This window comes from Pseudorasbora parva, chromosome 13 (assembly GCF_024679245.1).
Source record: "Pseudorasbora parva isolate DD20220531a chromosome 13, ASM2467924v1, whole genome shotgun sequence".
Lineage (NCBI taxonomy): Eukaryota > Metazoa > Chordata > Actinopteri > Cypriniformes > Gobionidae > Pseudorasbora > Pseudorasbora parva.
Genome location: NC_090184.1, coordinates 6,216,791 through 6,230,336, shown reverse-complemented (window position 1 = coordinate 6,230,336; position 13,546 = coordinate 6,216,791). Strand labels below are relative to the sequence as shown.

General features: G+C 45.8%; 1 protein-coding gene across 1 annotated transcript in view; it reads left to right on the top strand.

The window, feature by feature from the left end:
- The first annotated feature begins 2,771 nt into the window (after positions 1-2,771).
- Positions 2,772-13,546, top strand: part of prkg1l (protein kinase cGMP-dependent 1, like) — a 70,498-nt gene continuing 59,723 nt past the window's right edge. The window contains exons 1-2 of the mRNA XM_067413036.1: positions 2,772-2,947; positions 3,180-3,368. Coding sequence (XP_067269137.1) covers positions 3,185-3,368 — 184 coding nt within the window. The 5' untranslated portion in view covers positions 2,772-2,947; positions 3,180-3,184. The remainder of the gene's footprint in view (positions 2,948-3,179; positions 3,369-13,546) is intronic.

Sequence of the window (13,546 nt, the reverse complement as noted above, 5' to 3'; positions counted from 1 at the left end):
GCAATAAAATATCCAAAAACCAGTAGACCAGTGTTACAGTATTTTGTTCAGTTGAGTTCTTACAATATCCTAAATGTTTCAAGCTATTTGTAAATTGTGAGAAATTTGCTATTTTAACCAAGGAACCAGGACGTCTGAGGGAGTCACCTGTCAATAGTGTCATATCTGCGTTACCCTTGGTTTCCGACTCGATCACATGATCTGCTCTGTGCCGTCGAGACTCTGGACCGACTCGATCACATGATCTGCTCTGTGCTGTCGTGACTCTGGACCGTCTCGATCACATGATCTGCTCTGTGCTGTCGAGACTCTGGACCGACTCGATCACATGATCTGCTCTGTGCTGTCGTGACTCTGGACCGACTCGATCACATGATCCGCTCTGTGCTGTCGTGACTCTGGACCGTCTCGATCACATGATCCGCTCTGTGCTGTCGTGTCTCTGGACCGTCTTGATCACATGATCTGCTCTGTGCTGTCGTGACTCTGGACCGACTCGATCACATGATCCGCTCTGTGCTGTCGTGTCTCTGAACCGACTCGATCACATGATCCGCTCTGTGCTGTCGTGACTCTGGACCGACTCGATCACATGATCCGCTCTGTGCTGTCGTGTCTCTGGACCGACTCGATCACATGATCCGCTCTGTGCTGTCGTGTCTCTGGACCGGCTCGATCTCATGATCCGCACTGTGCTGTCGTGACCCTGGACCGACTCGATCACATGATCCGCTCTGTGCTGTCGTGTCTCTGGACCGTCTCGATCACATGATCCGCTCTGTGCTGTTGTGACTCTGGACCGACTCGATCACATGATCCGCTCTGTGCTGTCGTGACTCTGGACGGACTCGATCACATGATCCGCTCTGTGCTGTCGTGACTCTGGACCGACTCGATCTCATGATCCGCTCTGTGCTGTCGTGACTCTGGACCGACTCGATCACATGATCCGCTCTGTGCTGTCGTGACTCTGGACCGACTCGATCACATGATCCGCTCTGTGCTGTCGTGACTCTGGATCGACTCGATCACATGATCCGCTCTGTGCTGTCGTGACTCTGGACCGACTCGATCACATGATCCGCTCTGAGCTGTCGTGACTCTGGACCGACTCGATCACATGATCCGCACTGTGCTGTCGTGACCCTGGACCGACTCGATCACATGATCCGCTCTGTGCTGTCGTGTCTCTGGACCGTCTCGATCACATGATCCGCTCTGTGCTGTCGTGACCCTGGACTGACTCGATCACATGATCCGCTCTGTGCTGTCGTGTCTCTGGACCGACTCGATCACATGATCCGCTCTGTGCTGTCGTGACCCTGGACTGACTCGATCACATGATCCGCTCTGTGCTGTCGTGACTCTGGACCGACTCGATCACATGATCCGGCTTTGTGCTGTCGTGACTCTGGACCGACTCGATCACATGATCCGCTCTGTGCTGTCGAGTCTCTGGACCGACTCGATCACATGATCCGCTCTGTGCTGTCGAGACTCTGGACCGACTCGATCACATGATCCGCTCTGTGCTGTCTTGACTCTGGACCGATTTGATCACATGATCTGCTCTGTGCTGTCGTGTCTCTGGACCGACTCGATCACATGGTCCGCTCTGGGCTGTCGTGTCTCTGGACCGACTTGATCACATGATCCGCTCTGTGCTGTCGTGACTCTGAACCGACTCGATCACATGATCCGCTCTGTGCTGTCGTGTCTCTGGACCGTCTCGATCACATGATCCGCTCTGTGCTGTTGTGACTCTGGACCGACTCGATCACATGATCCGCTCTGTGCTGTTGTGACTCTGGATCGACTCGATCACATGATCCGCTCTGTGCTGTCGAGACTCTGGACCGACTCGATCACATGATCCGCTCTGTGCTGTCGTGACTCTGGACCGACTCGATCACATGATCCGCTTTGTGCTGTCGTGACTCTGGACCGACTCGATCACATGATCCGCTTTGTGCTGTCGTGACTCTAGACCGACTCGATCACATGATCCGCTCTGTGCTGTTGTGTCTCTGGACCGACTCGATCACATGATCCGCTTTGTGCTGTCGTGACTCTGGACCGCCTCGATCACATGATCCGCTCTGTGCTGTCGTGTCTCTGGACCGACTCGATCACATGATCCGCTCTGGGCTGTCGTGTCTCTGGACCGACTCGATCACATGATCCGCTCTGTGCTGTCGTGTCTCTGGACTAGGGGTTGCAAAGACTAGTCGACTTTAATCCTCTGCCATGATGCCTTAAGCTTGACGTCGACTAGTCGCTGGCCCATAGAGGGCTCAACATGATAAGCCATTTCCTGACAGGCATGCCTGTTTTCAACAATTAAAATTACAAAAAAAAAATACACACTCAGAGAGCTCTCCACAAGACATGTTTGATTATACCATCTGGATGCTCAAAATTGATCAGGAGAAAATCTGATGAGACATGCAGACTGCAGAGTGATGTCATCAAAATCATTGCTATATTGGCGGAAAACTGTCCATTTTAAATGATTATATCTTCTAAATGCGAATTTTGTCCTTGTTTTGGAGCACACTAGCTTATAGATAACAATAAGGCTAACATATTTAAACTTCCATTTAGATTTTTATTGGGGATTTTAATGCAGGGTTGAATGCAATCAATTTATGCAGCTCGTCTAGTCTAAACACTGTTCTCCGTAAATGCTAGAATATTAGAATGAGTCCTCATGCACCCCCCCCCCCCCCCCCCCTCTCTCACACACACACACACACACACACACACGCGCGCGCGCGCACGCACACAGAGAGAAATCACCGTGCGTGCTGTGAAGATATGATTCAAACATTCACACTCTGGATTTCTTCAGAAGCCTGTTCCAAAAGCTGACCAGCTCTGTAATTCCAGAGGAAAAATCGCCTTCGACGTGTTTATAATTCCCATGCTCCTCGATCGTTTTATTCAGGTAAACGTCTTCTGCAATATATTTAAACAAATGAAATATAGGCTAAATTTGGTTTTGTTTTGCTTCTTCTGGCTTATTATGCAGCACTGCCTGCACCTTAATATTATACAGTCGCCGATCTTGAGACTTCAATAATTTCAGAGCAACTTCAAATTTGTCTGCCATTCATTTATTTGAATTATCCAGTTAGGCTAATTCACTCTACATTCCCTCTCGATGTCCCTTTATGCAGGGCTTATGGGCACTCTTAGAGATCTTCAGTTCGCACTTCAGTTGAAGATTGAGGAGTTACGGCAAAGAGATGCTCTTATCGACGAGCTGGAACTGGAACTGGACGCTAAAGATGATCTGATACGCCGCCTGCAGGGGGAGCTCGACCGCCTGCGCCTCTCCGCTCCCGGCATCTCTGCAGCCAGTACTGGTACGGAAAGCAGTTTTATTTTTGAAATGTCTTACACTTTACGACTTTGGCAGTGCCAGTACATAAGAAATACATTTTGACTAGAATGCTGAGGAAAAAAGAAAAAGAAAATCTTTACTTAATATCCGAATGATTTGTAGCATAAAAGAAAAATCGATAATTTTGACCCATACAATGTGGTCCAGGGTCACATACAGGCCATTAGAATTCAGTTCACGCGGTGGAATCTCATCTCTTCCTTTTTACTTCTAGTTATTAATAGTAAATAAACACAAATTAAAATCAGAAGGTATGTTGAAAGATAGCCTAAAGAAATCTATCACGTCTAAGTAGCGCTCTATCGATGTTTCAAAAGCGGAAAGAGGTGAATAAAACAGCTTGTAGGCTACACACATTTACCTCAGCAAACAATTTAAAGGGATTGTTCACCCAAAAATGAAAGTTCTGTCAGCACTTACTCATCTCAATGTACTCAACCCTGTATTAGTTTCTTTGTTATATTGAACACAAAAGAAGATATTGGGAAAAATGTTGGTTTCTGATTCCAATTGACTTACATTTGTTTTTAGTAGGCTACTAAGGAAGTCAATGGGGACCAACTGTTTGATTACCAACCTTCTATAAAATATCTATTTTTGGGTGAACTAGCCCTTTATTGACCATAGACCGTTAGTTCGCTAGAAAACTGATCTATATAGGAGTGTTTTTTTAAATAAATATATGCACTATACATATTTATTTTTACTCATATGATTCAAAAAATAGTATAATGTTATTATATTAAAGCATTAGGCTATGTTCATTTGAGTTGTTAATTTTAACCTTTAATAATAATACCAGCTGACAGTAATTCGTGTTTATTTACAGCAGTAGTTGAGAGATTTTTTCCTTATGCTTATACCATGTAAACACTGTAACATGTTGTCTGTAAATGTAATAAAATTCTGTTTAGTTAGCCTACTAAATGTTTTTGCAATCACAATACACTTAATATAATGCAATTTATATAAGCAATAATACATTTACCAAATGAATCGTCATCAATGTACGAAAAAAAAAAACCAAACAAAAAAAAAAAAAAACTTGCTTGACTTTTCTTCAACAGCAGATGTGTATGACTGATGTGTATGGGCCAACCAGTGGACCAGTTTTATTGCACAGTATCTAAAATTGTTTTTGTCATTCTGAAATTCCTGAGCCAAAGTCTGTCATCAAAGTGGTTGGGTATAATTACCTCCCAGTCCCAGAAGCCCCTCACACGATTGCACATTTCCAAAACACCAGGTATCCGCCTCAGAATGCAAGATAACATGACAGCGTTTATTGGGTTTCATCTGCAGATATGGGAACAGAAATTTCAAGTGTAATTCAGTTTTTTTGTTTAACTGACAGGTTTTCCCTATCGCTCGCTTTTAATTAAATCAAATTAACTGCTGAACAATAATCACCATACAATAATTTCTGTTCTATAATATTTCCTCCTATGACAATTGTATGATTGGTTTAAGCACTACAAACACATTTGGATCGTCGTGGATTGTATACAAGGCAAAAAAAAGAAAGCTGACTGTTATGATTTATTGTATTGTTATCATATTTGCTTTGTGTACTTTTTTATATTTTAAAAAAGAAAAAAAAACTGTAAATAATAACGGAGTGTCTATTTTCTCTTGTATCCCTCACATATCTTATCAGATGGTCTAAAAGTGGAAATAAAATGCCTAAGAAATTTTTAATAATAATACAAGTATTTATTGGGTAGGGTTAGGTGTAGGGAGGCCCATCTATTTAATAATCGTAATAACTAGGATCATTTACACTCTGTTATTATTGCATCCTGTTAATGTACAACAATACTGGTGCAAATAGTAGTGTAGTGTATCTGTATTGCAATAGTTAGATACTAATTATCCTTTATTTTGACAAAAAATGCTAATTTTACATGGTGTAAATAGAATATATCACTATTTTCATCCAGTATGCTGTTTTACTTAGTAAATTTAGCTATTTTTACTGTAAATATCATCTACCGCTAAGAAAATGTTATTTTCACTTAGTGTTAAATATAATCTAATTTCTATTTACACAGTAAAATAGCAATTATTGCTAACAAAATATGCTATTTACACTTAGTGCAAATAGCCGTTGCCAAATAATAAATCAGCTCCATTGTGGATTCCAAGGGTTTAGGCGTTCCATTCAAACACATTGCAATGGTCTCGCCAGAAGTGAGGACTCGTTTGACATAAGCACTGATGGACATCCGAGTGAATGAGCCGGAGGGATTTTAGTGAAGGTATAGGGCACAAAAAAAGTGGACTTTTGAACACAGCCCTGCGCTGGATCCGAAATCACAAACTTATCTACTATACTAGGCAAAAAACAGACGTAACTGATGCCTGTAGGTCACATGATAATTACAGCATTGCAAATGTAGTACGTCCAGATTATATTCATACTACACACCTTCATGCTATATAGAATGTACTTTTTTTAGCGTGAAAATAAGTACCTACTCAAGGGTTTATGCGATTTTCGGACGCCCACTGTTGCTGAATCCGAAATAGCCATTTGTATTGGTGTTCGAAACCATAGCGGACGTTATTGAGTGCACTCATTCTATCCCACAATGCACTTCAGTAATGATTATACAGGCAATGCACACTCGACAACTGTCAGAATTAACATGCTCGTTTCCATTTACTCCTTCAAGTGAACTGACTAATGTAGGGAATAGTGATGGAGGCTTTAGAGGGAAATTTCTGATTCAGCTCTTGTCTGCTACCTTTGTCCATGGGTTCATCTCATTCAGTTCCCTAACTCCCAAGCTCATGAATCAGTATTTTGTGTACATGAATTTGGGCACTAGTAAGAACTTTAGAGGACGCTGGCTGACACTATCGCCGGTGACGTGACATCCTCATTGTACAGCATCATTACTGGTCTTAATGAACAACAGCAGAGCTGAAATCTTTCTGACATTAATTGTAATGTTATTTAAGGTACATTATGATAAATACTTTGCTTGTTACATGCAAAATTTCAGCCATTAATCAATTATAAACACATATTACGTGTCGTTATTGTTATGGGTAGTGGGTTGGCTTACGTGATTTAAAGGGGTGATGAATTGAGGAATCAGCTTTCCCTTGAGCCTGTGATATATAAAAGGTCATGGTAATATAAGAATATCCTGTAAGTTTCAGAGCTGGAAACTTTCTTGTTAGTCAAAGAAAAGCTTTTATAGACACCAGGCTCAGAAAACGGTCCTGTGCTTTATATTGACGTCACTGCGCAACGAAACACCGCCTCTACCGCCCGTCTAATCCAGTAGCCCCACCCACCGACTCATGGAGGGCTCGTGCTAGCTGGTCAACAACAATAAACATACTGAGGAAGATTAAGATATTGCGCTATTCCTGGTTGTGGAAGAACACAGTCGCTGCATAAGCTTCCTTCTGATCCTAATATTATGAATGGGTGGTTGGACTTTATCTTTAATGCGTTAGACATGTTCACTTCATTTCACTGCGGGATCGTTTTTAAACCAATTTCCGGTCGATCCTGGATTTGGATCCAACAGGAATGGTGCAACACACTTATGTGAGTACAGCGTGTTTTTATTTGTAATAGTGTTGCATTGTTATAGATTGTTTTGCTTATGTGTACGTGTCTAACAGAACATACCTTTAGCACGCTGGACTCAGACACGTATGGGCCATCGCTCGCAAAGCCCGGCAGGCCGATTAATCTCATTATAGACGGTTTCATCGAACGCACGCGCGTTGCTACGGTTACGCGCCTGGCCCGAAGTTAACTTCCGGTCTGTGTCTGTTTGTATGGCGCACTACTCAGTAGAAATACATTTTAAAGTACTATTCTTGGTTAACATGATATAAATATTAAAAATCTAGCAGAGAGCACATGACACAAGTTTCCCAACATTATTCTTATATTATGAAACAAAGAAACATGTTATGCCGACGCATTGCATAATTGAAAGGCGAGTGCGCATGCATTTATATAGGCTACTGTGAACCCACCGGTAAAATGATGTTCGTTCAAATCCAGCTCAGGCATGACATAAATCTGTAGCTTACTATACTTGTTGTAGCCATTAAACAATGTTTTTTTTCTTCTTCATATTTATGTTTAAATATTATAATATTATTTTTAGATCTCATCTGATTATGATGCTATAAGTGCAAAGATGCGAGTGGGTCAGAAATGATTTTGGTGGTTATATTTAGTTTAATATTAAGTTTTGTTTTGTAAAAAGCCTTTCTTTCGTTTTGTACAAATTGTCTCTTAATTTTAATAAAGGGTTGTTCGGTTAATTTCATGTATTTAATTAATAAGAAATAAATAAGTAGACTAGGTCGCGGAAGCCATCGCTTTCATCATGAACTGAAGCGCGTCTCAAACTGAAACTCGGCAGGCTTGCCTCACAGACATGAGGAATATGTAGCCTAATATGTGTAGAAACGAAAAGATTTAAATAAGCACATGGTGCAGTGTTCAGAACTCACGGTAAACAACCAGCGTTATACAGATGATCACGGCGATGGGCATGAGCGGTATGTTAAAGTTTAAGGGATTTTTTTTTTTTTTTTTTTTTACCTTCTACTGAATATGATCGGGTGCAAGCACATTTTAAACAGGTGGCACTTATTCACACGTAATTTTGTGAATAAGTAATTTTGTCGTTTTCTCTAATGATTTCAAAAACATCTTGTAGTGCGCTTGTAGTTATCAGTATACTGTTATATTCTATTATATGATTTTGTCATTTCACACTGTGGCCAATTTAAATGTTACCAACTAAATGAGACATACTGAGTTTATAATTAAATTTATTAATTGCGTTTAATTATTGCATCTAAAGATTTTTCACGTGAATAAAGGCAAATAGATTTGCACACTTTGCTTAATCACTGGTCTAGTCTGTTAAACTTGTCAGAAGTTCTCGTTTCTAATCTGCCCTCGTGGTCTATTTTTTCTCTCATCAAAACCGAATACCATCAGTGGTTGTACATCAAGAGCAGGAACAGTTTTTGTGCATTTTGTTTCGCGATCTGACCGGAACAAACAGAAAGTCTCTGCAACGGCGTTAAGCGTCAGATTAAAGCGCTCGTCTGTGTGAAGACTGCATGAGCCGCGTTTGCTGCATTGAACTGCATTGTTTGTATTAGTTAGGCTAATCCGTGTAGCAAGATGTTTTAAAAAAGTGGTAGGGACATGTCCCACCCTTAAATTACGCCTATAAGTTAAAAAAATTGGTTGATTGACGCCAATCGGACGTTCATGTTTTTTTTTCCGTCTATTTGAAAGTTCGGCTAATAAACATGGTCATTTTTTTAATAAGTTACATAAACTGCTTTCAGGAGTTTTTGACCGGCATATATAATCAAAATGTCCGGAAAACGAAACCTCTGCCGGTCACTTTGACCGGCTCCATTTTTTTCTAGCGGAAACTCTGGGATCAACGTGACGGTGAGTAATGACAGGATTTTCAGTTTTGGGTGACCTACCCTTTAAGTGGGGCGTTTTCCCACTCTATATTAAAGACATAAATGGGAGATTATTTATAATAAACATGCTAAAACAAAAAAAAAAATCTATACATTAAGATAATGGTGCACAATCAAAATTAAAGATGCTAACGCATAAGAAAGATAACGCATCCTCTGGTGTTATTGATGTCTACCGGAAGTTAAGTTTGGGCCACAAAAGCGCGCATGCGCAGTAGCGTTTGTTTATGTTGTTACCGTTGAAACCGTCTATATTCCGTTCTTGTTCTGCTATTCTCACTCTCTCTCTCTCTCTCTCTCTCTCTCTCTCTCTCTCTCTCTCTCTCTCTCTCTCTCTCTCTCTCTCTCTCTCTCTCGTTGACATCTGAAGGGCGGTTTGCGCTTATATTGTCCGATCTTGCGGGCTATGTTTAATATAAAAATAATATTCCAATCAATCGTGGGTGGATGAGAAATAAATCATTGTGTTTGTTTGATAAAGATGTTTACGAGCCCTGTGATCGAGAAAATCATTGTGGTTGCCGCTTCTCCCTCATTGTCTCCTCTCTCATGTGAAGCTGTAAACTGTCAGGGGAGCTGAAGCTCATTAAATATGCAAATCTTATCCAATCCTAGCCGTGGGCGTTTACTTCCTAGTCTCCAATGCGGCACGCCCATCAGAACCCAGCGTTCAGGAGAGAGCCTTTAGAGAGCTATTACTTATTAGTTATGATGATTTGAATGTAAAAAACACACAAACATCATTAGTTGACCTCAGACAACAGTATAAAAAAATTAAAAAGCCAGTTCATGACACCTTTAAGTTTCACGCTTCAGAACTTCTGTTAAAGGAACAGAAGCATTGATGCACCCTTGGTTTTGTGATGCATTGTAGGACATTTTAGGGAGCGACACTTTCCATGCACTGAGAGGATTCTGTGATTGAGGCCAACTCCCTGATCAGTGCCCTGACTGCTGAACTATCCCAGCAAACAATGTTAGGTTATAAGAACGTTACCCTAACTTTCTCATTAAGTTATAAAAACGTTTTCATAATGGTCTAGCAAAGTTAAAATGTACAGTTTTGTTCCCTTTCAGTCGGTCACGTTCGACGTACGTCAGAACTGAACCGACGAATGGGATCTTACTTTAGAGACCAATCCTACTTCGAGCATCTAACAACGAGCCAATGAAATTTGGCATGCGATCACGCATTCCACGCTCCGCCCCGCAGCGCGGGTATAAATAGGAAGTGGAATGGTAGATCAGCGCTTTCTACTTCGGAGCCGAGCAGTGCTTACTGTTTCCTACGAAGAGTGTCTGACTACGAGTCAAAGAGTGTTGAGTGAGAGAGTCTGCCAGTGCGGGTGATACGGCGCGTCAGTGAGAGACCGTCTGATCAGTGATCAAGCGATCTAAAGGAGCTTGTTGGTTCGCTGAGCGTTTCCCATACAAACTGTTGGTTCGCTGAGCGTTTCCCATACAAACTGTTGGTTCGCTGGGCGTTACACACACAAATACACATCACTGAGAGCTCACACAGGCTTGCAGAACGAACTGTGTGGAGCCGCGGTCATCTCCCTGAGTGCTTCAGCACACTAAAAGAGCAGCTTTCCATTCACAAAAGAGCAACACGGTTTGACCCTGCGTCTTTTTCAAGATGTCATTCAAACCGTGTATTCCTGGTATGCAACTGTTTCCTGTCCTCTTTGACGGCCACGAGCGCATGTGAGATTGCGATCGTGGGTGATTCATGTTCTGGTAAAGAACATGGTCACGTCGGCGCGTTGTTCGTCTCCCCCTTCTCATAAAGGGCTCGAGTGTTCAGCGCGCCGTGTGCCGTCGAGCGACCGGCTGACAGCGGTGGTTGTCACAACAACCGGCGCGCGTCAGTCGGCGCTCTAGATGCGCGGTCGAGACTATGAAACCTCAGATGGGGTCGAGTCCCTTCGCCTATCCCCCGATCTAGTTCATTTCTAGTGTTACTGGAAAAGGGCTACTTTGGCTGATAAGCGCTGGTGGCCTGAGGATTACAGTGGGGATTCCCCGCCGGGTAAATCCCCTCGGGCCCCCACTCCTCTATCGCATCAAAAGCATGCTGAGACTCTGTTCGTGGGTGGTACGGATTCTCTCATGAGAACACGACCACGTCAGGGCATTGTTCGCCTTGCCTTCTTCATAGAGGCTTGAGCGCTCAGTGCGCTGTGTGCCGTTCTGACGGCCACGTTCACTGTCTCGCATGCCTGCTGGTAGTTGAAGGTGGAATCGCTGATCCTAAAGAGAAAAGGGCTTAGCGTTTCATTTTTGGCTCTGGCAGAGGACAGATGTCAATTGCTGCATCGGAGAGAGGGAAATATGGAGGGTCAAAAGGGCCAAAAATGAGACAAAAAAAAAAAAAAAAAAAAGTGTCATTGTTTTCCCTCTCTCACTGCCCTCTGCCCTGCACGCACGAGGGTAGTCCCAGCCCAGGGGTTGTGCAGGAACTGCGTGCGGTGTTGGACCTCGCCCTATGGGCGGCGAAAATCACTGCACGCTCCCTGGGTCAGGCGGTGTCCACACTAGTGGTCCAGGAATAGGGGGCTAACCTGGCAGATATGCGCAAGAAAAGCCTGTCTGTCGGGCTGGCCTCCTCGGCGGCACCATCGAGAACTTTGCCCAGCAGTTCTTGGTGGCCCTAGAGCAGACGGAGGCGTTGCACCAGGGTGCCGACGACCAGCTGCTCGGTCGTCGGTCGCAGCGCCTCTGCCGGCTCGCCGCCGAGGGCATCCCCTCCTGCGTCCGCCTCCACCCTGCTAGAGCCGAGCAGCAGCCTCCACTGGAGGAGCAGGGTGCCGGACGCGAGGGACGCCCAACCCGTCCAGGGCCCGCTAACCGGCAGGCAAGCGCAAGGGGACGCGGCCCTGAGACGGGCCGGCTAGGGAGAACAGGAGCTGCTCGGGGGAGACGATGTTCGCATCCCTCCCCCACCCCCCCGGAGGAGGACCGGGGGGCCCTGACTGGTTTCGGTTCTGCCACTGGCTCTCCGGAGTCCAGCGGTACCCACATTTTAAGAGCAGTTTCCTCTCTCTCTGGGCCCCAAGAGGGTCAGGTTGGCAGTGTGCGACGCCCACGGGCCTTGTCACTCCTTTCCTACCCTCCCGTCGCCAGGGGGCAGTTGTGTGGGCCTCGAGGACGCCCCCGGGCCTTCTCACCCACACACTTCCTCTCTCGTGAGCACTCAGTCAACACTCCGGGCCGCCCACGGGCCTCCCGGGTCGGGGCTGAGTGCTTCACTTCCCTGCCTCCGGGCAGTGGGCAGCAGAGTGGGCTCCGAGGACGCCTCCGGGCCTTCTCACCCACTCTCTGTCCAAACCAGGAATGCTCAGGCAACACTTCGGGCCGCCTCCGGGCCTCCCGAGTCGGGCCAGAGTACTCCGCTTCGCTGCCCCACCCCGGGCACGTCTGTGGTGCGGTTGGTCCCGCTTGCACGGTCTCTGGGGGCCTGGCTAGGTCTCCCCGGGCCGTCTCGCTGGCTCATCCGTACCATCAGACTCGGCTACGCGATTCAGTTCGCGCGCCGGCCGCCCAAGTACGGGGGCATCCTCTTCACCTCTGTGCGAAGCAGCGATGCTCAGGTCTTGAGGTCAGAGATCGAGGTCCTACTGGCGAAGGACGCGATCGAGCCGGTTCCTCCAGCCGATATGAAGACGGGGTTCACAGCCCCTACTTCATTGTGCCCAAGAAGGGGGTGGGTTATGACCAATCCTGGACCTGCGAGTTCTGAATCGGGCCCTGCACAAGCTCCCGTTCAGGATGTTGACGCAGAAACGCATTTCCAATGCATCCGTCCCCAGGATTGGTTTGCAGCGATCGACCTGAAGGATGCGTACTTCCGTGTGTCTTTCTCCCTCAACACAGACCGTTCCTACGTTTGGCGTTCGAGGGGAAAGCATATCAGTACAAGGTCCTGCCCTTCGGGCTGTCCCTGTCGCCCCGCGTCTTTACGAAGGTCGCGGAGGCAGCCATTGTTCCACTCAGAGAACGCGGCGTTCGGATTCTCAACTACCTCGACGATTGGCTGATCCTAGCCCAGTCGAAGGACCAGTTGTGCGAACACAGGGACCTGGTGCTCAGTCACCTCAGCCAGTTGGGCCTTCGGGTCAACCGAGAGAAGAGCAAACTCTGTCCCACACAGAGGATCTCTTATCTCGGTATGGAGCTGGACTCGGTCAACCGGACGGCGCGCCTCACCGAGGAGCGAGTCCAGTCGGTGTTGAACTGCTTGAATATGTTCAAGAGCAGGACAGCGGTCCCACTGAAATTCTTTCAGAGGCTCCTGGGGCATATGGCATCTGCAGCCGCGGTCACGCCGCTCGGATTGCTTCATATGAGACCGCTTCAACGCTGGCTCAATGGCCGAGTCCCGAGGTGGGCGTGGCAGAGCGGTCAGTACCGGGTCCCAGTGACTCCTTACTGCCGCCAAACCTTCAGCCCGTGGTCCAGCACTTCGTTTCTCCGGGCCGGGGTGCCCCTAGAACAAGTGTCCAGGCATGCTGTGCTGTTCACGGATGCCTCCACCACAGGCTGGGGGGCCACGTACAACGGGCATGCAGTTGCTGGTCTGTGGACGGGGCCGCAATTGCATTGGCATATCAATTGCCTCGAGTTACTGGCAGTACATCTGGCACT